General features: G+C 37.1%; 1 protein-coding gene across 4 annotated transcripts in view; it reads right to left on the reverse strand.

Moving 5' to 3' along the window:
• Window positions 1-3,032: 3,032 nt before the first annotated feature.
• Window positions 3,033-27,805, reverse strand: part of LOC126299050 (serine proteinase stubble) — a 419,426-nt gene continuing 394,653 nt past the window's right edge. For all 4 annotated transcript variants that reach the window (XM_049990706.1, XM_049990705.1, XM_049990707.1 and 1 more), the window contains 2 exons: window positions 10,888-11,045; window positions 3,033-3,796 (listed from right to left, as the gene is read on the reverse strand). In XM_049990706.1, coding sequence (XP_049846663.1) covers window positions 3,638-3,796; window positions 10,888-11,045 — 317 coding nt within the window. In that variant the 3' untranslated portion in view covers window positions 3,033-3,637. The remainder of the gene's footprint in view (window positions 3,797-10,887; window positions 11,046-27,805) is intronic.

Below are 27,805 nucleotides of genomic sequence, written 5' to 3' on the forward strand. Positions count from 1 at the left end.
ACACTTGTAACATATGGCCTATACTTCAGGGTTACTTTTCCAATTTGCTAGGAGTAATCTGACTCGGAAATGGGCAGTTAGAGCAGTATGTGTTGCAAGTCTATGAACCCCTTGTCAAGCCCTGTTCAGGAATCTGGAAATTTTGGTGTGGCCTCTCAATATATTTTTTCTTTAACGTCATCTGTTGATAACAATATGAGGCTATTCTCAATAATTAGCAGCTTTCACTCAGTTAATACAAGGCATAAATCCAGTAGGTATTTTGATCCTTGACTCTTGTGGAGAATGGGTACAGTATTCAGGTGCAACCATTTTAGAAACGCTACCACAAGAATAAAAAATCTTAGCAATCATCCTCACACTTTCAAGTCGAAATTGAAATATTTATGCATGACTCACTCCTTCTATTCTGCCAGGGAGTTCATGGAAAAAAATTAAGCATATTCCTGTGTTCTGTTATTGATTATGTCAGTTATCTGCATAGCATTTGTGTAAATTTTATTTTATTTGTTATTGAATTTTCTGATTTAATTTCATGCATGATTTTTTCCGTGACCATGGAGACTGGCTATTCAATTTGGCTCTGTGGAAATAGATGAGTAAATAAAAATAAAATGTTTTGAAGTTGTTGCTCCATGATGGATAAGCAAGAGTAGTAGGGAAATTAGATGAATAACTTCTTCACCATACTCATACTAATATACCATAAAGTTGTCTGTAATGAATACCAGGGGTCAAAGTACTTTATACACAATCACACTCAGCACTAGGTCTTAAGAGTGATTTGGCAGCCAGTAGAATATGGTCATTAGTTACTGTAGAGTCACCCCCTGGCGTCACTCGAAACTAAAGACGCTGGTGCAACGTTACTGCTGTGGTGCCACTAATCAGAGAGCCGCTGCCATCAAGTGCCCACTGGTGAGACCATGTCACAATCTGGCACATAAGATGGCCCAGGACTGGCCAGAGTCAGTATCATAGACAGAAATCTAAAATTACATGAACTAGACTTTCTATAATGTGTTTCAGATAGCCTGCACTATTTCCAAGGATAATTCTGTGCATATCCATTGTTGTCAATGTAGGATCTAGGAAGCAAGCATACTCGGTTCACCAGACAAACAGTCAAATAGCCGTATTAATGACTTTTATTACAATAAGAAAATTACAATGCTTAACTTTGGCAATTCCACAGATGTGTCACAAGCAAAGGGCAACATACAAAATAATTAATCTTCTTCAGTATAGACAATCCCAAGTCTGTGCCACATGGAGTGTACAAGTGAAATGACTAGAGCTGATGCTGCTCCGAAGTCACTAATTTTGAAGCTGCTATTGAATTGGGCTGTCACCAGTTGCGGCACTTATGCCCTCTTCACATAGGAGCTGCTGCTGTCACGTTGTCGTCCTGGAGAGAGGTCCGGTCAGCATATGATTGGCTGGCTTCTTATCACAGCCCTCTCTTCCCTGTCATTCCTGGCTGGTGTACCAGAGCTTGACTTTATGCCGTAATAGCCAATAAACTGGGTCGAGTTCCTGCTAGTTTCACACATGACTGGCAGAAACTCTGAATGGATCCAGTTGTAATATCACTCTTGATAGTTTGCATACTAGTTGTCCATTGGAAATCTCACTTTTGCAAGAACACATAACGTGTATTTTAATTTTAAAAAAATGGAAATCCCTCCAGAATTTGTATTACTGAAGTGCAGGAATGCCCAAAAATAAATAAGAAAGTGTGTTGTTCTACTTAGCACCATGCACAGTGAAGACACTATTGATGATGAAACCAATAAACCATACATTATATGGACCACAAGTTGAGAAAGTGAGGGGTTGACACAGTCAACCAGATATGCAGTAAATACTCTGTGACTAGTGTAAGGTCGGTGTGCTTTAGTAAATATCACTGACATCAGTATCCAAATATTGTTTCAGTCCAGTACAGAAACCCAAAGAGGATACTTTTGAAACAGCAGTCTCAACAACTTATGAAGGCTTCCTAATCTTTAAATGACACCAAAATATTTTTGGCACCTAGTAAATTGGAAGAATCATGACCACTGGAAGAGCCTCCAAACAAAAAGAAGAGTCGCTACATTACATGTGGCTCAAAAAAAGAATGTTTCTATTGCAATTTGTTGTCAGTGTAAGATGTTTGTGTGCATAAAGCATGCCTCCATTGTCTGTGAAAAGTGTGCATGTAACTCTGTGAATACGCTGGAGGAATAGGATGAGTAAAATTTGTGTATACATAATAAGAACAACACATCTAACAAATAACCTGAAAATGATACAGTAAATGCTCAGAAGTAATACGCCTGTGAAATGAATGTAGACGAAATGCAATGTGAGAATTATGTCTGTTAGAAATTTGTTGTTAAATGAAAGAGTAAGATACTTTTATTAGATTTTGTAACTACCTGTTAAGAAGAATAAAATTCAGACATTAAAATTTATTTCGATGTATGTAAAAAGAAAAATATAGTACATTTTTTCAATACCAATCATATTAAGACAGTATTTTTCATGCCTCTAAAGAATACAATGGCCAATTGGCTGAGTCAACCATGTGACCACTGATGTTACAAAAACTGATGAAAATACCTGATGGGTAATGTAGGGTAATGATAATGGTTTCTGACATGTATCTTACACACCACATTTGAAATAATTCCATTAATTTTTTTTGTGGTCCTATTCTCATACTGAAGAATGTGTCTGCAGGAAAATGGTTACACACACACACACACACACACACACACACCAGTTTGTGGTCCTTGTTAACATATCTGTCTACTGAATGTCTGCTGCGCAGTATTTCATCTGTTTGATGAGTAATGGTTTATACAGGTATGAGTATTCTTTGGTTTACTTTCACTCATTTTGATAGTAATGACTTCATCACATTGCCAGTATTCTGTGAAACTCCTTGTGTGTATCCAGTTTTGTGAGACTCATGGTTCAATCTGGAGTAGGCGTAGGATGTTTTAACTACATGAATTTGATGAGTGAAAGAATTACACTACAAATATGAAAAACATGATTTTATATTCACAATATAAAGTACATAACTCAATACCTATGAAAATATAATCGTATTTGGTATGGAAGTAAATTTACAATGGCAGATGTACATAAAACATAAATAATTATTATTATTACAGCTTATATTAATGTTTCATTTTGATTCAGAATAGGCTTCAAGCCTCTCGCTGAATATGAAGAAAAGAGATTAATTTATGACTTTTATGAATATGGTAAACACAAATAAAAATGTATCCCACAAAAGTTGTGGAAGTACTTATGTTCACCACAATATTTGTGAAATATTAGGCACAGCCAACATAAATAACACATGACTGAGAGACATCACTAATTTAAATCTAACTTGTGTATAATCATCCATGTTAATATCATATGTTCACTTAAGAGAAACCCCTGAAGTTAGTGAACTACATTATGACAACCATGTGTCATACAGGGCAGATGCTGTCTACATTTACAGTCATTTCATTGTAAGATGTCTCTTGCTTAACTCAGTGAATATCCTTCAACACTCTCACAAACTCAGGTCACCAACACTAGTGAGGAACTTGTTAAATTTTCATACTCTTTTGCATAGCTGTTCCATCTGTTACGAATTAATGATGTATGATATCCAGTCTACTGTCTCTGCAACACGATGATAAATTCCAGGTTGACCTCTCTGGGCACATGAATATCCAGCTGAGACAATACCAATCAGATACCATCTTCCAGCTTTTTCCAGCATTAATGGGCCACCAGAATCCCCCTGTTCCAAAAAAAATTGATAATGTTAGCTTCATTTCTCCATCTACTGATAAAGTGCCTTTCATTGGAGGAAAAGTAAGAACTAATTTAATGCTTAAACTTCAATACAAGATGCAAATACCTGTATTTGTAAAAGTTAAAATGTAAAACATTCCTTTTGTTATCCATATTCAACTATATATATTTTAGAATTGAGAGAGGTAAAGGGCATACTGTTAGGGAACAACATGCCTTACTAATAAAGTCAAACAGTGGAAAATCCATGACGGAATGTAACAGTATTGTGAAAATGGAAAGTTGCTACTTACCATATAGTGGAGATGCTGAGTTGCAGATAGGCGCAACAAAAGACTGTCACAAATATAGCTCTTGGCCAATAAGGCCTTTGTCAAAATTAGACGATAAACACAAACATACACAATCGAGACTGCAGTCGTGTGTATCCAGTGTGAGTTGCATTTGCGTGAGTGTATATGTGTGTGTTTGTTGTCCAATTTCGACAAAAGCCTTACTGCTTGAAAGCTATATTTGTGAGAGTCTTTTTGTTGTGCCTATCTGTGACTCAGCATCTCCGCTATTTGGTAAGTTGCAACTTTACATTTCACAATATTGTTACTAATAAAGTAATAGTTTTTATATAAAATAATCTACATCTACATCACTACTCTACAATGAACAACTGAGTAGCTTCTTTTCAAAACTTAATAAATGCAAAAAATTAAATTTCTCAGGAAACTTATTTTAAAAAAAATATCATAGCACATTACTGATTAAATAAATGAGATAATTTAACATTTACACAGCTTTTATAGGGATGATTGTAATTGAATGTTTGACTTTTCTAAAATTTTCATTGTTTACTTCAGAGCAGAGGGAAAAAGTATCCATGTTTTTTTTTCTTTTTTTTTTTTTTTTTTTTTTTGCAAAAGTCAATAAATGCAAAGATCTAAGTTAAAAGTTTTGTGAATATATATACTGAAACTGATTTTTCTCCAATTTCTTTTTTATCTTCAATGGTAAGTAAAGAAAGCTACTTTATTGTTCCTTTTGTGTATGTATAAATTCAATAATGTGCTACAATACAACACTTTTGTCTTGTACATTTCCATAACTGATTGATAGACAGAAATGCAAAACACAGTTTAAATACAACATAAAATACTGGCTACAGCAGTATTAAACTGGAAATCTATTGACCACTTTTAACAGTGACCTTATAAAACCCTTCTGCTCCTTTTGGCACATTAAAATGCTTCTTAAGTTTTAAGGCACATTTTTTTTTCTTTTTCTTGCTGACCACATTCTTGTTTTCCAGGGTGGCTGTTTTCCTCACTTCCTGACTGCAGTTCCTGGACTCCCATTATAAGTAACTGATACTGACAAAAATACCTTCTTCTTAGACTTTTCATATGCCATCATTTGTTGAACAGTTATTGTGGAAGGCATCTTAGATTGTAGGGCTTTTAGAGCATTGGACTTCAGATCCTTTGCTCCCCAATCTTTATTTGGTATTTTGATGATGCTATGTTACTCCAGTGCTTTATAGCATTCAGTCAGTGAAATAATAGCATATTTTTCTGATAGTCTTTATCCACTCTACCAAACACTATGTCAGGATTAGGGCCTATAGCTGTGACCAATGATAGACAATAATGTACCAGCTTATTATATTTTCTGCTTTCTTCCATGAAGGCCATCAGTGTGCATATGATTAGTTTATTTATATTTTGATTGTACAGAAGTCAGATAATAAATCAGTTTCATTTGGTACATTTCCTAGCTGCCCTAAGTTTCTGAAAATGTCCACTAGAGCAGAGGCTACTTGGTTGCATCCTGTCAATCCAAGTATAAATAGCAATCCTTGCTCAGAAATGAATCATAATACACAGATCGTGTAGCTAAACCTGTCTCAAATAGCATACTTCACATTCAGAGAGTTTTGGTGTTGGCTGATTCTGTTTTATATCAAAACATCCTTAGCCACATTTGGATTTTTCTCCTCCATTATTGCAATGAACTTTATTGGATGAAGTTTGTGCAGCTTATGGTTAGTTACTAACTGATTGTTTTTCCCAGTATTTTGTTCCTTTTGGTACCCTATCTTTGGGCATCCGTGATGTTGCATGAAATGTTGTGGCATTGTTGTACCTGTGAGTACTGTCTGGCCATCATTTTTCCTTATGCTGTATGTTATCAAAACAGTATTCTTCCATTTTACATCTTTCTTGATGTTCCTACTTCCTAACAAAGCTGGCTCAAAATGAGCAATGATCAGAAGTTCAAGTTATTTTATAAACCACTAATTTGTTTCTATTATTGGTTCTGGTAGCAAGTCAGCATTACACAGATTTTTAACAGGGTCATAACTGAAACTTTGTATGGTTACTTGCAAATCATAATTTGTCTTCCAAAATATTAAAAATACCACATACCCCCAGGTATAGCCCCTCCCCCCTACACACTGTTGTATACACATGCCCTTGGGTGAGTGCCAACACAATATTTTTGCATTCAGAGGAGAAAGTTGGTAATTAAAATGTCATGAAAATATCGTGCTGCAATGAAATTCCCTTTGTTTTAAGGATTGCCACCTCTAGCTTGCATATCATATCTGTGACATTCTCTCTCCTATTTTTTATTGACACAAAATGAGCTGCACTTCTCTGAACGTTTTTGATGTCCAACATCAATCCTATGTGATGTAGATACCACAATGAGCAGCAATAACCCAAAAGAGGACAGACAAACATAGTGTAGGCAGTCTCTTTAGTATACGTTTTGATCTTATAAGTATCCTGGCAATAAATTGTAATTTTTGTTTAGCTTTCCTCACAACATTATCTATTTGATCCTTCCAAGTTAAGTTATTCATAATTGTAACCCCCAAGTATTTAGATCAATTTACAGCCTTTAGATTTGTATGGTTTATTGTGTAATCAAAATTTAATAGATTCCTTTTGGAACTCATATGGATGATTTCACACTTTTCATTATTTAGAGTCAATAGCGACTTTTTTCACCATACAGGTAACTCGTGTAAGTCATATTGCAGTTGGTTCTGGTCATATAATGACTTTAGTAAACAATAAATGACGCCATAATCTGCAAACAATACGTGAGGGCAGTTCAGATTGTCTCCTAAATCATTTCTGTAGATTAGAAACAGTAGAGGGTGTATAATATGTCCTTGGGGAACCCCAGATATTACTTCCGTGTTACTTGATGACATTTACTCAATTAAAATAAACAGTCACCTTTCTGGAAGGAAATCAAAAATCCAGTTGTGTGACAAACGGTGTCAAAAGCACTGAGTAAAATTGAAATATGGAATCAATCTGGGATCCCATGTTTGAAACACTCATTAGTTTGTATGAATAAAGAGTTAGTTATGTTTGACAAGAATGGTGTTTTCTGAATCCGCACTGACTATTTGCCAATAAATCGTTTTCTGTGAGGTAATTCATAATGATCAAACACTGTATTTTCCAGAATGCCACTTCTAATTGATGTGAGCGATATGAGTCTGTGATGTAACTGTACTCCTATTATCTATCTTGAGTTTTGGTGTGACTCCTGCAATTTTCCAGTTTTTAGGTATGGATCTTTTGTTGAGCAAGCTGTTGGATATGATTGCTAAATATGGAACTTTGTATCAGCATATTTCAAAATAAATTGACTGGTGTACAATCTGGACTGGAGGACTTGTCTTTACTAAGTGATTTAACCTGATTCACTACTCTGAGAATAGCTACTTCTATGTTATTCCTGTTGACAACTGTTCTTGATTCAAATACTGAAATATTTATTTCATTTTCACTGGTGAATGAATTTCGAAAAACTATGTTTAGTATCACTTCTTTAGTGGCATTTTCATCAGTAACATTATAATTGCTATCAAGCAGTGAAGGTGTTGATTGCAACATGTTGATGGTGTACTTTATGTATGACCAGAATCTCTTTGTATTTTCTGCCAGAGTTTGAGAAAGAGTTTAGCTGTGGAAAGTATTAAAAGCATTCGCATTAAATTTTGAGCTTTATTAAAACATTAACAATTGTGAGGATTTGGTGTTCTTTTATGTCTTTTGTGATTTTGAAACAGTGTTTTGATCTGTTTTGTGTACCATGGGGGATGTATACCATCTATTATTAATCTATTTGGTATTCAAGGTGTTTGGAAATTCATTGGTAATTTTCTAGGACTTGTAAAGGGGAGTGAGTATATAATATATTGAACACAAACCCATGTACAATGGGTTCAATTCAGACATGTAATGCACCCATATCTGCTGAGGGAAAGAGAAAGTCTCAGAGCTGCTTATCCAGGTATGCAACAGGGTAGACAGGATGATATGTACTGCATCAGACTGTCACCTGAGGTCACTTAATGTCAGCCTTGCTGTGAGACCTATTCACTGCTAGTGCAGCTCTGATTCAGTTAACATGGTTCAGTTCATGTTTTTGGAATACACAGACATGCTCCCTGTGTATGGGAAACTCTACGTAACAGAAGAGCTGCTAGTGGATGTATCATGAACATTTTTGGAAATGTAGCACACCATTACACAAACTTTTGCCCAAGTTACACAGTGGAGCCGAGAAACAGGTATGTCCACCATGAGGAGGCAGCACTGTGCTGATCACAGCAATGCCACATTACTAGATTTGAAGATGTACCACATCACATTGAAATGAACTTGTCAATGAGTATGCAAACAATTGCATGTGCAATGGGTGTTACTCGCAATATCATCTCACACATTATGCGTGAGCAACAGTTACATCCAAACCACTTACAAAGGGTACATGCTATGGGTTCAGTCAATTTTCCACAATGCGTTGCCTATGGCATGTGGTTCCTCCACCACTGCATTGACACACTCCTGTTTCTGGGCCAAGTTCTTTCACTGACGAATGTATGTTCAGTGGGGACTGTGTTCTGAATTTGCAAAACAGCAATTTATGGGCAGTCGAAAACCCTCATTCCAAACATGTTCAGGGGCTTCAGCAGCAGTTTGGTATTAATGTGTGGGTAGGTATTCCAGACAGTAATGTGATTGTGCCGTATCTCCTTCCACCCAAGCTAACTGGTCCTGCATGCTTGATCTTCCTGTAAAATGTATTGAACCCTTTCTTGGAAGCTGTGCCACTGAATATTTGTCAGGAAATGTGGTTCAGCATGATGGTGCACCATCTCACTTCTTATATGTTGTTCAGAGACATCTCAACATATGATATGGTGAAAGAAGGATAGGCCAAGGTGGTCCAATCACGTGGCCACTGCGATCACCCAATTTCACTCCTATGGACTACTTCTTGTGAGGCCATATGAAAAGTTTAATTTACAAGACACCTGTAGAGACAGAGGAAGATCTGCCGGCATGAATTTTGGCCACTGCACAAGAAGCTGAAGAGACACCACATATGATGGACAGTGTGTAGCAGAACATGCTTCATAGGTACGACATCTGTAACAATGTTGCTGGTTGCCACATTGAGCCACTGTTTTAATGCGTCAGTACTGTTCTGTACATACAGTATGCTCATTTCTTTTTTGTTTCAGAATAATGTAAACATGTTATGTTTCAGGGTTAATACAAACAGATGTGCTTAAGTGATAAATGGATGTTTAATTATGTTACCATTCGAATTGTTTCCTAATAACTGTAATGCATCACACCTAATTCAGTTTCTCAAGCAGAAGAGGATGAGTTGAACATCTGAATTGAAACTGTTGTAGAATGCAAACAGTACATTTTCAGACTTGGGTTCCTATTTAAAACATTATGTACTCACTCCCCTCTAAAAGCGCTAGAAGTTTTTAACAGCAATTTCTGAACACCCTGTCTAACCTTCAAGTGCTGTCACTACCATTTCTTTGAATTTAAGCTACAGTCAGCTGGGAAGGAGTGGAGACTGCCTCTTGGGAAGACATCAACCGAATTTTTATCAGGTTTATTATTATTATTTAAATAGATACATTTTGCAGTTTTATTTGGTACATTTGAATGTTAAGGTGTTCAGTCTTACTACAATGACATTGAGGTCACTAACCCCATATCCACCGTGATGTTCCCTATTTGCTCAGGATTAATTTTTTCTAAGAGGTAAAATATATTTTCATAACCATTTACAGTTTGAGTGGGATCCTAAATTAATCGTTCACAATAATTTTCAGAGAAAGCACTCAAGGGACCTATAATCAGTTGATTCTGGTTGTCTAGTATAAGCTCTACCCATACTAGCTCAGAGGAACTATCTATTTCAGTTTCATTACAAGTAAACTACTTTTAACAACAATAAAATAATACACAGTAACAGCTTTAAAATTAATGTGTTTCAAAATTACACTGACAAAATTTGAGCGATGTACAAGGTGTCTTGAGAAACAAAATGAGGATAGGAACCCATGTCTAGAAATGTCAACCATAGTCAGCCATGTCATCACTGGTACTGTTGTTGCTAAAACTGTAGAGTGGGCAACTTTCAGAGGTTGTAGTATGGACCAAAACAAGAAAAAAGTCCAGTAAACATGGGCTCTAAAATGCATACCTTAAGAGCTATGAGCACTTGTTCAACACAGTAATGAAGATGAACACGTGCCCATAGCTGCTCAGGTACACATTATAGAGCCCATGCTTACTGTACATTTTCTTCTTGTATTGGTCCATACTGCCACCTCTGAAAGTTTCCGACCCTATAATCTTAGCAAGAACAGTACCAGTGCATATATTCCACTGTCAGAGCTTTCCAAACAATTTTCGCTTATAACTTTTGACTTGTTTGTTTCTGGAACAAGGTGCTCTGCCTCAGATTGATACAGTTATCCTTCTCCATCATTTCTGAATGTCTGTAACATCATCACAGAATCACCCTGCACATATGTACATACAAAGGCGATGGTGCCTACAGCTTCAATGCTCTGTAATGTCGGATTTCTGACCGCAAGTTTCTGTCCTCAATTTGTTTCTCAAGCCATCTTCTACATCCCGTTGAAGTTCTTTGTTGTAATTTTGAAACACCCTGTATATTAATAAATTATATTACTTCCAACTCATGCACATATGAGAGCAAAAAGAATGAAAGTTCCATTACCTGACAGGAATCTTTACCACCTCCTCTATATCCAGCACACATCATCTCATCATAAATCACAACATTGATTCCATTTGACTTGTGCCACCGTTCACATAATCTGTTGTCAATAACAGGAACATCAACTGCTTGAAGTGTCTTTGGTCTCAGCCGGGAACCTATAACAAAAATGCTTCAGTTAGGTTACTTTCAAGTCTATACCCTGTTTTTCTGAAATGGTATAGTCCCATATAGTCTTTGTTGAACAACTCCAAGATAATACAAGAAAGATTAGCCAGCACATATTTCAATGAAATAATATAAGAAAAGAATAAATTTTGTAATTTTTTATTTTTGTTTTGTTGGTCATCTTGTGTGTTTTGGGATCGTGGTGGGTTTCTTTTACTGTTATATTTAGCTTGTCCCCCTCCCTAAAACCCCCGATTTCCCGCGGTTAACCCGTATTGTAGTTTTGGAGTGAGGTGTTATTGGCTTACTTATATGTATTTTCGTGTTTGTTGCCGTGTGTATGTAGTGATATCATAGGCGCCATATTGGAGACGCTTAGAATAGCCATTTCCACCATATTGATGACATCATGGGTCAAAGCAGACGGGTGGAACCGGAATGAGCACAACCAGTACTTCAACTGAAATCGTATAATAAGCGTCTCCATGCGGCTGAAATGCATATGCATACTTTAAATAATTTGTGTCTCCTTTATTAGCCCTAACTGGAAATGGTATAATGCTGATGGGCAGGACTAAAAGAATAAGCCACTTGAGAGTTCTGAAAGAAACTTTCTTCACAGATGAATCACATTATCTGGGGGTCTCCCAAAGAGTCATGCATTTGCAACTCCTATAATTAGTTCTGTGTGGTCATTCTGCTTTAAACTGCTTTGGATGATTACTGCTAGATATTTGACAGTTCTTAATTCCAGTAATTAATTACCAATGTGTGACGAGGTAAGTAGGGGTAATTGTAATTCCCCTCTTGTTTTGCCATCTGCCTCCTTAAATTCGTCATGTTACTTTTAACTTATTATAATTAACATACCTGAATATAATTTCCATTTCCGTAAAAGAGAGAGACTGGCCCTCAGTTTTAAAATAAATAACACCAGATCTAATTCTGTGTTTAGTTTTATGTATTAGATTTTCTAATTTATTTTGGTTATTCCTAATTAGTACTATCATCATAGGGAGAAATCAGTGATTGTTTCGTAACTTAAATTCTATTGTTGACATATAAACAAATATAAATTCCTGTAATAATTATAAACATTTGGAAGACGAAATGCTAGTAATCTTAAAGTATCTATTTGGCTCTATTGGAAAACATGTTAGCGAAACCAGCCCTTCATTAATTCCAAAGTAATTAACAGTTTTGTCAAAAGTATTGTTTGCGTAACTGTATTCGTTAATTTCATGATTTAAACAAATGATTCGGCCTAAACCTCGTAGTAGAAGAAACTGTTAAAAAGACCAATTTTTCGGTGTATTCAGTTAATTTAATGGGTTAAGTTGCAATTGTAATTTCTGTAAATTTAACATCGAACAATGTGTAGTTTCCGCACCTATTATTGTGATGATATCTAAAAGCCCAATTTTTTGTCACGAGACAGTCGGCCCACGGCCGAGTTTCAGACGAGTAACCCGTGCTGGTTATAACAACAACAATGCTTCAAATTAACTGTGGAACAAGTGTTAAACAATTAGGCTTTGGTTAAAAACAGTGACAGTGTCTGCTTCATACGTGCATGATTATTCTTCAAGAACTGTGAACTTTGTGGTTAAGTTTTACTGCTTGTAACTGTTCAGCAGTAAACTATTGTAGCAGTATGTGGAGTTTCGCATGCTAGCTATTAATGAGGCTTATCAAAAGTTAAACAGTAGTGCCCTGGCCATATAAATGTGTATTATTTGGGGGTTGGGAACAGTGTAATTAAAGTACTGAAAAACGTAACCATACATCTGTCGGCTACATCATTTAAAGTAGTCAGTGTCGGAATCCACAAACCCCATTTGTTAGCCAGTGTAGCAACGCAGTACGTCGATACCGAGGACAACAAAGCAAATAAATAAAGCAGGTGGAACCGCTACATGCGGTGCCCTCGCGAGTGAAGATATTTGTACGCCTACGTAACGAGGACTCGTGGACTTTGAAAAGTGAAATCAAGAGCGGTTTCCAGTGCAGCGGTGCAATCGCAAATCAGCGCTGGGGTTTCATAATGAATAGGTGCAGCAGCCAATCAGCGATCGGGTTCCATGGATGCAGCCAATCAGCACGCGGGTGGACACAGCTGACCGGAGGTAAACACCTCGCCGAGAGAATTACAACTTGACGGCGCACACGCCACACACTTGCACAGCCTAAGTCGTGCAGTGGGTGGACCGAGAGGACAAAGTAGCAGTAGACGAGTAATTAAAAACAGGGTAATTCATTGCGAAAGCTGTTTTTAACGAAGCAATATATAATGAGTGACTTTAATGTACAAGGTAATGTGACTGAGAATAATGTAATAGAGGTTTCTGACAGTAAGTGTAATGATGATAAATACGATGAATCCATTAGTGATGAAAATGAGGTATTTGAATTTATTGTGGCTTATGATGGCAATGCTTTAAGTAAAGAATGATTTGTTGTATGAACAAGATCACATGGTAAGTAAAAAGGAAGTGTGTCAACCTGTGAGAACAGGAAGTGTAGATTTCATAGGCAAATTTCCAATTTATTAAGAACACAGGGGGTGTAGTAGTAATGCATGTTTCTGGAATAAAAATTATTGGTGCTACTGGTAAGCTATCATAGTGTGACACGAGATCTACTATTACATGTAGAATTGGTAGAACAGCTGTTGAAATACAATTTCGTGGCAATTCAAAATGTCAGCGTTGATGTAATATTTGGGACTAAATTCTTGTGCAGTTAGCAAGTAGGGGGTTCAAAAGAAATTGGTACCGTGATTAAAGAGTTCCTGTAAATCAAAGAGGTAAGGTAAACTGAAAATGAAAGAAGTAATGAGCTCATGTGTGAAAGGAGTATAATTTGGTGAAGCAGCAGACACAATTGTGCAATAAAAACCATCTTAAATAAGAGACATTAATAGTAATTGTGTTGTAATAGAAGTTGTGTGTGTGTGTGTGTGTGTGTGTGTGTGTTTTCAGTGCAGTCAGGATATTGAGAAAACTATCGGCCTGTAGAAGTGTAATGGTACGGCCTTTTCTAACGTTAAGGACTTAAAACATTAAACAAAATTACCTGGAGTAATGTCTGTGGAATGTATTAGCAAGGCTAGAATACAGTGCAATAGTAGTTTAAGTGATAATTTTGTCTGATCAGTAATAAGAGTTAGTTTAGCCTTAACATAAGGATCTGTTATTGTGGAGTGTTTTTCAGTAGAATAAATTTTGCACTAGATAAGCAGAGCAGGTGTTAATTAGATAATGAAATAATAAAATAATGAATAAAGTTTGCGTGTTAATGGTTAGAGAGCCTGTCTCTGCAGTAAGGATATTTTTTGAGAATGCACTCCTCTAGCGAACAATTTAAGAAAGGTAAATGAAATAATGGAGCTGACAGAAATTATTTATGCAAAAGATAACTGTATACTAACAAATGTGTTGCAACTGTATTGATGCTCTAACTTTGAACACTGGGATGAAGAACAATAATTTTGCTGATTAACTGATAACTGTTGGGCTAGATATATGTGAATATTCTGACAGGGTAACTATTTGGTAACATTTTGTGACTTCGTGAGGATTTGATTTCCTGGTTTGAACGAGAGTAGTGCTCAGTTGAATAGAGAAATAGAGCGATGATTTTGTAAAACTTCCATGCCCTTTATTTTGAGCTGAATAGTAATTTATGTAATGGTGACTCTCATCTTTTTTCGTAATGTAATGCTTAGTAAATCTGTGTTACTGCACAGCTTGAGTTTTTGCCGAAACAAAAGTCTTGAAAGTTCAACCAGTGTCAGACATTTATGCCTTAGAGTAATGCCTTGTAGTGTAATGTGCACTCGATTTAAAGTTATTTTTGTTTTTACTCCACACCTTTCATACTATAGTCAATTTTAGTGTTAATTATATTATTATTATGAGAACTATATAATGTATTTATCTAGTGACAATCATTTGCCATTACTGAAACATTTTTTCTGAGACTTAAGTTAGAAGTATGTGTATTAAAGTAGGGCATTTTGTCTCATTTTTACATGTACTGTGGTGGAGGAGAATCATCTCAAAGAGAGCTGATCAGTGCCTTTCCTAACTGCCACTTGGACCTGTTGAAGGTATCGACAGCTGGGTGAAAGTGTTAGAGCTTATTGAAAAAAGAGAAAGTGGTTGTGAACATTGAGCAAGTGAACTGCAGTGTGCTGTGTAATGTAACTTTGTTTACCACCCATGATGATTTATTTTGTTTAGCAAGACAGGACTTGTACAAAGTGGTAGGTGTTCTAAATGTAATCCTTGTTTAACCCAAAAAAGACATATCTTCTGAAGATGGATAAATTTTGTTAAAAGTATAATTTGTAGATATTTTGTGATGTGTGCGTAAATATTTTGTATGGAAAATGTAACTGTCAATCTGTTGGCTTTAATATTTAAAGTAGTCAGTGTCGGAATCCACAAACCCCACTTTTCAGCCAGTGCAGCAATGCAGTACATTGACACAGAGGACAACAAATGAAATAAATAAAGCAGGTGGAACCGCCATGAATGGTGTAGGCTATTAATTACAAGCTGTTCTGTGTATTTATGTACAAAGCATTGCATTTGTTTATACTGAGGATCAATTGCCAGTACTTGCAGCAAGCATTGATCTTCGGCAGGTGTTTTTGCATTTTGCTGTACTGTTTCTAGAAACACAACTTTCATAAATACAACAGGATTATCTGTGAGCACCCTAACAGTTTGATATTATCAGCCTAGTACTTAATACATATTGTGAACAGAAAGCCTAATCATTACTTTCCTGGAGAGCTACTTTAACATCTGGCAATTTAGTCTCATTGAGACCAGCATACAGAGCTATAGTTCCTAATAATTGTTTAACACAGTCACAAAGCTAGTAGGTTATTCTTTAATCTCAGATTTGGTTCACTAAGCAGCAGCAGTGTCAAACAGTATTAAGTGACTTCCAGAGACCAAAGAACATGGCACTGACCTGCGTGCTGGAATATACAGCTTTCTGGGCCGCACAGATAAACAAAAAACTTGTTTCACTTGTATGATACTTGCAGAAACTGTAGGAAAAATTTGTCTCCTAAAAGATCATAATGTGTGATTATAAAACATATTCCATTTTGTACAACAGATTAAGATCAGCAGAAGGGCCTATAGCTCTGTGCATTTGTCATGCTCCTCCTTGAATATGATTATCTGCACCTTTTTCTGAATACTTGGAATGTTTCATTGCTCCAGTGACCTCAAATAAACTGCTGCTACTAGAAGAGGGAACATTGTCTTTCAGATCCAGCATCAATTTCTGTATTTAGAAATTTGTCATATCTGCAAAAACTTGTCCCTTTGTCTGATGGTAATAATCATGTGATGATGGATGAAGGGAAACATAGTATGATGTTCTTCAGTGAAACAATTTCAGAAAATGGAACTCAGTATGTGATACAGCCCTCAGTATATCATCATAGCACATTTGAGTCTGTTCGCTGGCTCTACAAAGTAATGAGACTGATTAGTGTTCTGCAGTAGTTTGACAGCATATTACTTTCAAATTCAACGAGTGATTCTTATACTGCTCTTATTTATCTCATTGTTATTTTGTTCAGCATTTGTCAGCATGGAATTAGATTTGTTTAAATCTGTCATGAAGCTGTCTTTCATGTCTTAGTACCTTTCTAAGGTGGCAAATGAACCAAAATGAGATTTTACCATTAATCAGTCTTGCTTGGCATACACCTGTGTAACATAGACTCTTGAACATAGTCTGAAATGAATTTTGATACTGGTTGCTCAGATAATCAGATTTCTGTCTTGGCACACTTACAAAGCAGAAATACATTTCTGCCTGTCTTAAAATCACTTTAAACACTTTACAATCACTAATGATATGACTGCATTATGGTCACAAATTCTGTTAGCTGAAGCAAATGTTTTGTTAAATCACAACAAAACCTAAGATGTTGTCATTGTGAGTCAGTTCTCCGTATAACTTCTAGAGGCTGTTCTCAGATATGATATTTAATACATCATCACGTAAATCCCTGTCTTTAATTTTAATGCCTTCTTTACTCTTGCAAATCTACCAGTCTATAGACATTCTGAAACAATGCCTAGCAAATTTACATGCTGTTTTCTCCAAGTTTGTCATTAGTTTTGTTTGAGCAGTAGCCAGAGAACACTAGACACCATGCCGTATTGCACAGGTGCAGCTCTGATCTGGGCAGCCTGTGCTTGGTGCTTGCTCTGGTCATACGCTTTTCGTTGCATTTCTGTGTGAAATTTGGTGTGTGGTGGGGCACCATGTGAAGGCTGTTGAGTAACTAGGGAGTTGTACCTGGAGCAGTTGTTTTATCAATTCTACCTAGGTAAGGAATACAAATGAGGAAGCAGTTCTTGATGTATTATTCATTTCCAAACTAGACTACAGCTCAGAGTACCATAACATTTTGCTATGTGGTGACTTTGACAGATTTCTTTTTTAATTCATATTCTGTAGTATTGTTATGGAGCATTTGTAATCATGTTTACATCTACACAGCACTGAAAAAAGCTAGTAAGAAAGAATACAAATTCCTTGTGACAAACAAAAGAAAGGAAAACAGTTCCTTGTGTAGCTTACACCAGAATAAATAGCAATGAATTTCATGACAATTTCAAAATGTGTTAAAAATAAATAAGGTTGTCTGTGAGGCAAAGAAATTGTACAATTGACAGTTTATATTCTACTGTATTAATAAATATAAAACCATGTGGGGAGTTGAAATGATAAAACATGGTATACTGCCTGTCTAAAATTTAGCATGGAATAGCATTCTATAAATTTAAGATGTAAACACAATTTAAGTAATAGCTTAAGGCCTAGAGGAAGTACTAAACAAGTGTCTTGTGATCGAAAAACACTGTTTAACAGAAGGCAGATTTGTAAAATTCTGCTACTGCTGTCAATATATTTGAAACAAAATATTTAGTTCAAAACTGACAATTTGCCAGCTTAGTCAGCTTCTAGTCACTTTTTGTACGTATATAGCATTAAGAGATGTCACAGTCTCGTAAAAGAAACAGGACATCAGAGACTATTCCAGGTGCACTCTGAAGTACCTGATATTGAGCTTTCCTATTTGGTTTTTGGGATAGCAGTTTTCTTGGAGGTCCAGTACCGTATTCTCACGTTTGATTCTTTATTGTGGTATAATGTTCATCCCAGAAAACAAAAATTTGTACTTGAAATTGAACGAAGTTGGAAAGTAGCCAGTAGTGCGGAATGAAACACTCGGTTTAAAATAAACTGTCTCAGTTGAAAAAAAAATTGATAGAAGTAAATTTCTCTGAAAAACTGACAGAAATAGCTTCATTAAGAAATTAATAGTTGATTGCTAATGTGGAAATAATATAAAATCAGAGAATTGAAACTAGTAACTTATTTTAGTTTTTCATGAACATAAAAATGTATATTAATTCACTTGATGGCTCCCAGCCACAGAAATCTGTCTTGTTTTCATTTGACATGGAGCTGTAAATGGAGAGAGACCAGCAATTTCCCGAAACATAGACACAGGTCACGTGGAGAATGACCCCTCTACAATAACTCTGCTTCCTCTGCGAATGTATGAATCTGGCACCTTGGGCATGCCAGAAAAAGTACTCTGGGTAGCATCTGGCTACTTGCTGCTACTGATCACACACGCAGCCTCACTTCAGGTAGCCAGAAGTGGGAGAAGGCACTGCTCATATGCAAATCCAGCTCTGTGCATGCACACGAGACTGCTGGCAACTGCTCAAACAAACCTATTATTGCATCCAAGACAGGTGACAAATAAAAACAATCTAAAATGTTTGTCCTTTTCATTAGAAATGACTGATACCAAACTCATCTCTTTCACTATGGTACTTAATCAGTAATTGGAATTATGGAAGGCTTTCATAACATCAGAGCTATACTTCTATTCATATATATTTCTTAAATCATTTATCCTCCCTTTTCTTGCTCTTTTTTTTTTCCTCTCTTTTTTCGTTGGTTTGCAGGTTGTCACTGACCATTGGAAACCAGTCTGAACATTAATTACATTCTTTCCAATTGTTCTTAAAAGTAATGTCATTATTACAATTTTTGTAGGTAAGCAGACATGTCAAATTGTTTTTGCAAGTTTACCTGCTACTTGCTAGGTCCTCTCCAAATTGTTGTAAACAAGAATAGCACACTGTAACTCATTATTTATCATCAACTTAGATTGTAAAAAAAAAAAAAAAAAAACCATTTTAGTTGGTGACAACATGTTTGAGCACAGTGTGAGCTCACAGCATGAGAGAGAGATAGATATAATTAAAGTGAGTGCAGCTTCACGCAGAGGTCCAGTGTGGGCTGTAATTATCGCATGTCAGAAACTTGATAGGCATTCTAATGCATTAATGATGAACTGAATAAAGATGAACACAAATAGTTCTAATTTTTCCCATCAGGTGCAAATCTGGTGCTGTGAATGCAATGAAGACGTATAGAAACATTTCTGTGTGTAATGGATTAGGAACAGGATGTGGGCAGAAAATATCAAACAAATGGGAAAGTCATAGTAGTGAATTTCATTATCTGCTGCGTGGATAATTTGTTCAGTATGAGCACCAAAGATGTTGACCGCATGCCGTACAGTATTATTAACTGCTGCTTGCGTAATTTGTAGAATATGAGCACCTGAGACATTGACCCGATACTGTAAATCATTTGTATTGCATCTGGAGGCCAAAATTGGAACAAATTCTTTTTCCAGTGTAAATCTGTTATGGGAGAGGGGTTTAATTTAGACACCTTGAAACATTATTTAAATGATTCATTTTCATCAGAGGTACTAGTAAGGTGTACTGGAATGTACCATCACAAATTCTCAAAACAAAAAACACAAATCTGCTAAGTTAAGGTGATACTGTAATGTTACTTCCAGATTTGAGTCTTAGGAAATGAATCACTAGCTCACATAAAAAATTATAGTGAAGAGAATCATGCATACCCTCAGCGAAGGAACTGTCAAAGCAACTCCTTGAACTGAAACAGATAAATCTTCAAGCATTATTCCCAGACAGGGGACTGAATTTAATCTTTCTGAATGTCAGGCCAGTGCCTCCACCAGAGCACCTGATCCCTCATTATAAGGACATGATATTTGTAGAAGAATATCAGGTACACACTCATACAAAACTAAATTCCTTGTCCAGATAAGATTTAAGGTTTCTTAAATGATTACTATGCTGCTAGAAGTGGTGCAGCTACCTACATTTTGTCATAACCAAACAGCCCATAATGGACTAACATGCCATCATACACAGAACTAAAGAAAGATATTTCAAAAATCAATTAGTTTATGGCAACCAAATTTTTATTTGCATAAAAACCTCAGACTGAAAGCAAATTAAAACTACAAAATGACACTCTTGATAATGTGTAACTGAGAAAAACTTTAAACACAAGAAAAAATGTAGAAACAGGAATTCAAAGTCTGTATGTGCTGAAAACTCATTTTTAAGGGATGTAAATTTGCTTGGCCTTCCTAATACAAGTAAATTTAATTATAAACGTATGTTAATGTAAAAGCATATGATCTTGAACAAGAAAATACTGTATTTATTTGCAGAAAAACAGGAAGTATCGTGGATCAACAAACAGCTTTTAAACCACAACATTCTCAGGCCTTACACAGATCAGAAATGACCACATGGTACTTTCTATAACCTGTGTTATTAATAGTAAGTTATCTTGCCTCTTTGGTTAGTAGTTTAGTGGTTCTGGTGGGTATTTGCAGACACTGTTTTGTTGATTTCTCCCACTTTTGAAAAATATCTTTCTTTATATACAAAAATACTTCCAGTGCTTACCAAGTACTTTAAAATTAGTGATGCATCCAAGTAACAGAAAAAATGAAATGAAGAAGTTAATGGGGAGCTCAAAAAAGAAAGCCACTTTAATTTTGACATTCAGTTCCCTGACTTTTTTGAAAACTGAATGACTAGTCTGAACCACTTTAAGTGAGGCCTAATGAGCAAAATCCAGTTGTTTCCTTCAAACATTTATATACATATGCAACTGCTGCAGGTCAGGGACAGCAAATGAGCTGTCCAGGAGGCAGGGACTGCTTTTATTACATTAGACAAATGTGTACCCAAAAACATAATGCATTCAATGAAAATTTAAAGTGTGAGGAAATAAATACTATAAAGCAAATTTTGAAGTCAAGAGAATTTATCAGTCTCATAAATTGTGTGCGCGCTTGGTACACCTTTCGTTTTTGTGTTCAAAAAGCAAATAAGTTGGATTCCCTGACACAAAGCTTACCAGTAGAGGCTGGTATATACACGTGCAAGTATACTTGCACAAGTTTGTGCAGAGTTGCACCAATAGTCTCCTCTGTGCCACCAATAAAGGTAACAAATAATGATTCAATCACACAAGCAGATGGAGAGCTGACTAGTAGGTTATCCCAAACCTGAGATATCATGTTGAAAGAATAAAAATTTGAAGTAAATCTGAATTCAGTGCCATCAGATTATATTTCAGTGGCCATAACAAGGTCAGTGAAGAGATCACATTGAATCTGAAACATTTGTGAGGGAACTAATTCACTCTAGTAAGCCTTCAGTCCTACCTAATCTCATCAGAAAGGTAATAGAAACTCAAACTCTTGTCAGTACAATAACTCCCATTCCTCAGTGCAACATTAATTTATTCAGAATATATGCAGAAGAGCTAAAACTATTGACACAGTGTAGAATTCTCTCTGTAGGATGTAAACACAAGATTCTGACACCCTTGTGCTCAGTAGGAACAACATACACATAAGCAGTGAAAGGTCTAAAGGAGATGCAGTCATTTTTTTTTTTAATGATGAATTCTGTCATTGAGTCTTCCCTTTAGTACAATACTTAAAGGTAGTTGCTCAGAACAACATGGCCCAGCGATTTGACACTGACTCGTACTTGGGATGACAATGGTTCAAATCCCAATTTGACCATCCCAATTTAAGTTTTCCATTATTTCCTTAAATTTCATAGGGCAAATGTGGAATGATTGCTGTGAAAGGACATGGCTGATTTCCTTCCCCCATCTGAGCTTGTGTGCGGTCTCTACTGACCTCCTTGCCTACAGGATGTTAAACTCTAATAATCCTTCGTGACGCACAAAGGGTAAACACAAGGAAGAATCAGACGACAGACCGACAACAACCATGACCGACACAACAAGGAAGAGATAAACAACGGAGGCTTGTAGAAACCCCAACACCAAACACCAACAGTAAATCCATTCGGAATTAGAGCCAGGCAAATGTCAATGACGGGCAACGACCAGAACGTAGTACCGCCGAGATAGAAACGCAATCCAGAGCGAGTACCAGATTGACTGGACTAGGGCAGAGTGGGTCCCTATATACAAAACCTGAGGGAGCGGCTATTGGCCGTTGTCTGCAAGTGGCATAGTGGTGGCACCCTCGCTGCGCGAGAGCTGCTGTGCCGAATAGCTGCTGCAGACACGGAGCCCTCTGTGGGCTTACCATGTCCATTTGTTCTGGCGCGTGTTTGACTTCTGCGGCGGGAGGTACTAGACTCTCTAGTAGTTCTTTTGAGAGACATGCCTTGGTGTAGAAGTCTTATATGAATCACCAATAGTACACACACATTCTGAAAAAGGAAGACAGACTAGAGTTTAATATCCCATCATCACTGAAGTCATTAGACACGGAGTGCAAGCTTAGCATGTTCCAAGGATGTCCTTTCAAAGAAACCATCCCAGAATTTCCTTGGGAAATAACAGAAAGATTAAATCTTGATGGTTGGATGTGGATTTGAATTGCTGTCCTTCCAAATATGAATCAAGTGTCCTAATCAATGCCACCGCACTCAGAGAATACATTCTGATAAAACTGCTCATATCATGAATGTGCTGAGCAGCTGGAAAAATCTGACTTAAAAAAACACGTGATGAATTCCACTGCCATCATGCCCCAAGGTTTCTGTTTTTAGGTGACAGAGGCAGCTTTTTGGTTTCAGCCAAGACCTGCAGTCTGTACACACTGAAACACTGTTGTCATGCAGCTTAGATGTTCTTAAAATGTTTTCGAAAACGACACTGTCATCTAGAGAGCAATGACACACAGTTGTTGAACTAGGTTGCCTGTCGTACAATCAAAGGTGAGTGGTGTGTTCATAGTCAAAGTGCCACAACATTGAAATCTTGACGACTGTCAGGTGTTACAAAGGCAGTCTTTTCCCCAGTCAGCCTTGACTAGCCAGTAGCGTGTCTGCATGCCCATATTTTAGAAACACTTTGTTCCTTTCCAGCAGTCTATGGTGTCACCAGTGCATGGCAATGGGTACACATATTTTTCATGATTGTTATCAGCAGTAAGTGCAGAAACATCATGTGCCATATTTCTTCTTGTCACAGGGGAGGACCAGGATTGTTCAAGAGTGTTATCTTGTAACATCTTCTCGACTTCCTCTTAAATTAGGTGTCATTCAGCCAGCAACACCCTATATGAGTACTGGGTAATTCTTGGCTGATCCTTAGTGTTAGTTTTACCATCAGATGCTTGGTATGTCTTTTTTCCACCCCAGTTTTGAAAGCATCCAAAAAGTAATGTGGAACAGATAGCACTCACTAACGCTGTTCCTTGATTAGCTCGGAGCCTATTTACATTTTGGTAGTAGCTTCCCCCATCACATCATATAGTGTTACCAGAGCATGATTCTTTGCTGATAGCACTGAACTGCCGGCTGTGGACTGGTTCAGCTGTTCATATGTGTGTACCTGTAGGGACAAGTTGTGACTGCTCATCACAATTAGTAATCCAAAGGATTCCTTGACCACCTGCTGCACTTACGATTATCCTTGGTATGCAGATTTCTTCTGTGAGACTGAGTAGCTTTTCAGAAGCAAGAAAATCTGCACAGTTTTATTAAACATCTAGACTGATGACTAGAAACTCTCTCTTCAATTGAAAACAGCTCCTCAGAGCAACCTTTGTTGTGTGCGCTCTGGAGTTCCACAGTCTATGGCTGCTTCAGATACAAACATGAAGCCCCATCAGAGAATATCACTAGTACATTATATTAAATTGACAAATTCAAAGGGCTGTGTCCTGTGATTGATAGTTATTCTTGCAGCACTTGTTCCTGTCAGATGGCTGTATTTTCCATTTGTGAGCTTCAGCACAATCTCTTTTGTATTACAGAACATAATATGCTTTAGCTGGCAATGATAAGCATCCTACACAATAAAGGAGACCCTATGTTGATCAGCACCTGGACATGTTGGCAACTGATGTTGACATCTGTGAGATATCCTGTCATGTTGGTATCTGTTGTCGAAGGATTTTCATGAGTGGTGGTCTCACCTCCATAGATGGTCACTTCACTTAGTTTCCCTAAGTTTGGTGGCTAGGCAAGTGGCTGGTACCTCTGTAAGGCAAATGGGAATGGCTATGGCTTGTCGGTGAGTTATCTCACCCAAGGTATGGTAATGGGTTTTGTCCTGCAGGTTGTTTATAACTGCCTGCAGCTGACTGGCATGATTAAGGCCTTAGTGGTGGTTAATGCCTTGATGGTAATTAATCATCAAAACACTTGTCTTCTTTCTCCAAAGTACAATACAATGTATCCAGCATGTCCACAGTGGAAATAGATTTGTGTGTCATCCTCTGTCCTCAAAATGTGTGATCTTCTGCAGTATGCTATACTTGACCGAGGAGTTGGTTGTACCTGCATTGTTTGGATTCTGGGGATGCTGAGTTGTTTGGTTACATAAGTCTGAATTGACTGAATCCATTCTTCAGGGCACATTTATCTGATGGTGGAGGCCAGTGCTAAAGATTGATACACCTCTTCTTCAACATTTTCTATTGCCTGTTGATGTAAGGGGTCAAAATTAATGGCAGCTACCTCTCATGTAATTTTGTCCAACATTTGTAGCTCCAATAAACTGCTGTATTTCTTCTCTTACTACCTGGTCTCTCCACCAAACAATTCTATGTCATACCCACAAGTTGGTCCATCTCCAATAGCTGGATTGTCAATGAAATACAACTATGAGCACTGAAAGCACATTTTATACAGGCTCGAACATACATGCAGAACAGAACTACCTCCTGGATGGAGAATGATGTTATTTATACAAACGCCAAATATTCTGTAGTATGCAAATGCTACAAAGAAAAGAAATTTCAAGAACCTTCTAAAAATGACAAATACTAAATAACAAGTATTTGCTGGTGACTGGATTTAAAATGGCAAGCAGCAGCATGTCACCTAGTTGTGCTAACCACTATGCCACATTACATGTAGTGTACCTCAAGGCAAGACAATTAAAGAGAGCAATGGGAGCCTGTAGTAATAATTCCTGAAGTCTACAAACCATTCCACCAAACTGCCTGGGTTGGAGATCATCAGAAGTAACTCGGTCAGGGTGGTCTATTAATGGTACAATCACAAAGGGTGTTTTGTAGTCCGCCAAAGGAGATGTTATCCAAATCTTTGTTGAGCATTTCATTCGGGCTACTGCCATTACCTGCCAGGACAAGTTTTCTGGCCAGATTGAGAGACCATTGACACGAGAAGTTTAGGATTTCAGTTACAGCAATAATGAAATCTACAACTGCACTTTCTCTATTTGGCATAATCTGTCTTAACTAATGTGGTACCAAGTTATGACTAAATCTATTACAGCATAATGTCATCTCATCAGAAATGCAAAAGAAGTATTGTTTGATCTTCATTTAATCGGTAGCAGTGGAATGTAGTGACTAATAGAAATAAGCTATTGAAATTCTGATTCTTAAGTCTGGAAAGGAGTTAACATGCTAAAGTAGGTTTCATAGTATCATCCTTACTAGCTGCACCTTGTTGGCCATACCTTTGCACTATTCCAGATTGACTATAGATGTATGGTGACTATCTCTGATAGACAATCATACTTAGGAGTTTTGGATGCAGTCCACCATCAGGATATTACTCTGTCCACTGGAGTAATTTGGACTACTCACATTCCCAGAGTTTGGATAGAAGCTGGTGAGATGTCACTTCTCATTAAGTGATGACTCCCCATGATGAGACATAAAATATATGCTTACACCAAAATTCACCTTCATATCATATATTAGCTATCGCCCCTTTTGAGTGACTATTTAGCTACCGAAACAAGGCCCTAAGAGTAGTGCCAACAGTTTTCTTTGAAAGATAAGTGTGCCAAGTTTGGTCATTTTAGACCAAGGCTGGTGTAAAAACTCATCCTGATGTCTTTAAGGGCCCACAAATATTTTAATCCTGAATGCAACCCAAATTAGTGTACCTTATATGTAATATATAAAACAGTTTTAATAACATTTTAGATAAGCACTATGCTTTTATCTGAATGTTCACTGACAGCTCAAAACAACAGGACTCCCTTAGCTGTCTTTTTTGACTGTCTCCATGTTTTGACTTCTCAATTAATGTATTATATTTGTTATTGAACTATATATGATTCTGAAAGTAATGGAGCAGATGAAGCACAGTGAGGAGAAGGCTTTTCCATTTGCTTCAGTTCCTTTGGTAGTTTAAAAGCACTACAGATTATGGATCCAGAAGAGAAAATAATCAAAAATAAATAGCATTCATTTCACTTTCTGAAGCAGAAAGTGAATGTGTATATCATTCTGCTAGAGACAGGGTACACGAGAATTCATGGTAATCAGTATCCACGTATAACAGCCATGGAGGCCCATAGAGACCATGATGTGACATGCAGTATCATTCCCCTACAAGCTGTAATCTCTTTTATGAGTCAAAGAGTCATGAAACATTTAAACAAGGAGTGATTAATGCTGACAGATAATTTATATTTGATTGAATCAACTGTTCAGCCATGTTATACCTCATATCAGCCTTTCTTGTGGTACAAACTTACCACAACATATGTCCAACTTGGTTGCTGCCCAGTAACACATGACTTCATACTCCAGTGAGAGCAACTTCAAATACTTATGACATATACATTGACATGACAAGTAATACAATACCTTCTAATATCATGTTGGGCCTTTTTCCACCCAGCGTAGTGCAGCAACTCAACATGGCATGGACTCAACAAGTTGTTGGAAGTCCCCTGCAGAAATACTGAGTCACACTGTCTATAGTTATCCATAGTTGCAAAAGTGTTGCCAGAGCAGGGTTTTGTGCATGAACTGACCTCTCAGTCACATGCAATAAATGTTTGATGGGATTCATGCAGGGCGATCTGGGTGGCCAGATCATTTGCTTGAATTGTCCAGAATGTTCTTCAAACCAATTGCAAACAGTTGTGGCCCGTGACATGGTGCATTGCCATCCATAAAAATTCCATCATTGTTCGGGAATGTCAAATCCACAAATGGGTGCAAATGGTCTCCAAGTAACCATGCATAACTGAAAACCCAGTCCATTTCAAGTAAACACAGGCCACACCATTATGGAAGCACTACCAACCAGCGCAGTGCCTTGTGGACAACTTGGGTCCATGGCTTCATGGGGTCTGCGCCACACTCAAACCCTACGATTAGCTCTTACCAACTGAAATTGGGACTCATCTGACCAGGCCAGGGTTTTTCAGTCATTTAGGGTCCAACCAATATGGTCAAAAGCCCAGAGAGGCACAGCTGCTGATGTCATACTGTTAACAAAGGCACTTGCATTGTTTATCTGCTGCCACAGCCCATTAATGCTGTATTTCACTGCACTGTCCCAATGGATACATTTGT

The sequence above is a fragment of the Schistocerca gregaria genome, chromosome X (genome assembly GCF_023897955.1).
Source record: "Schistocerca gregaria isolate iqSchGreg1 chromosome X, iqSchGreg1.2, whole genome shotgun sequence".
Lineage (NCBI taxonomy): Eukaryota > Metazoa > Arthropoda > Insecta > Orthoptera > Acrididae > Schistocerca > Schistocerca gregaria.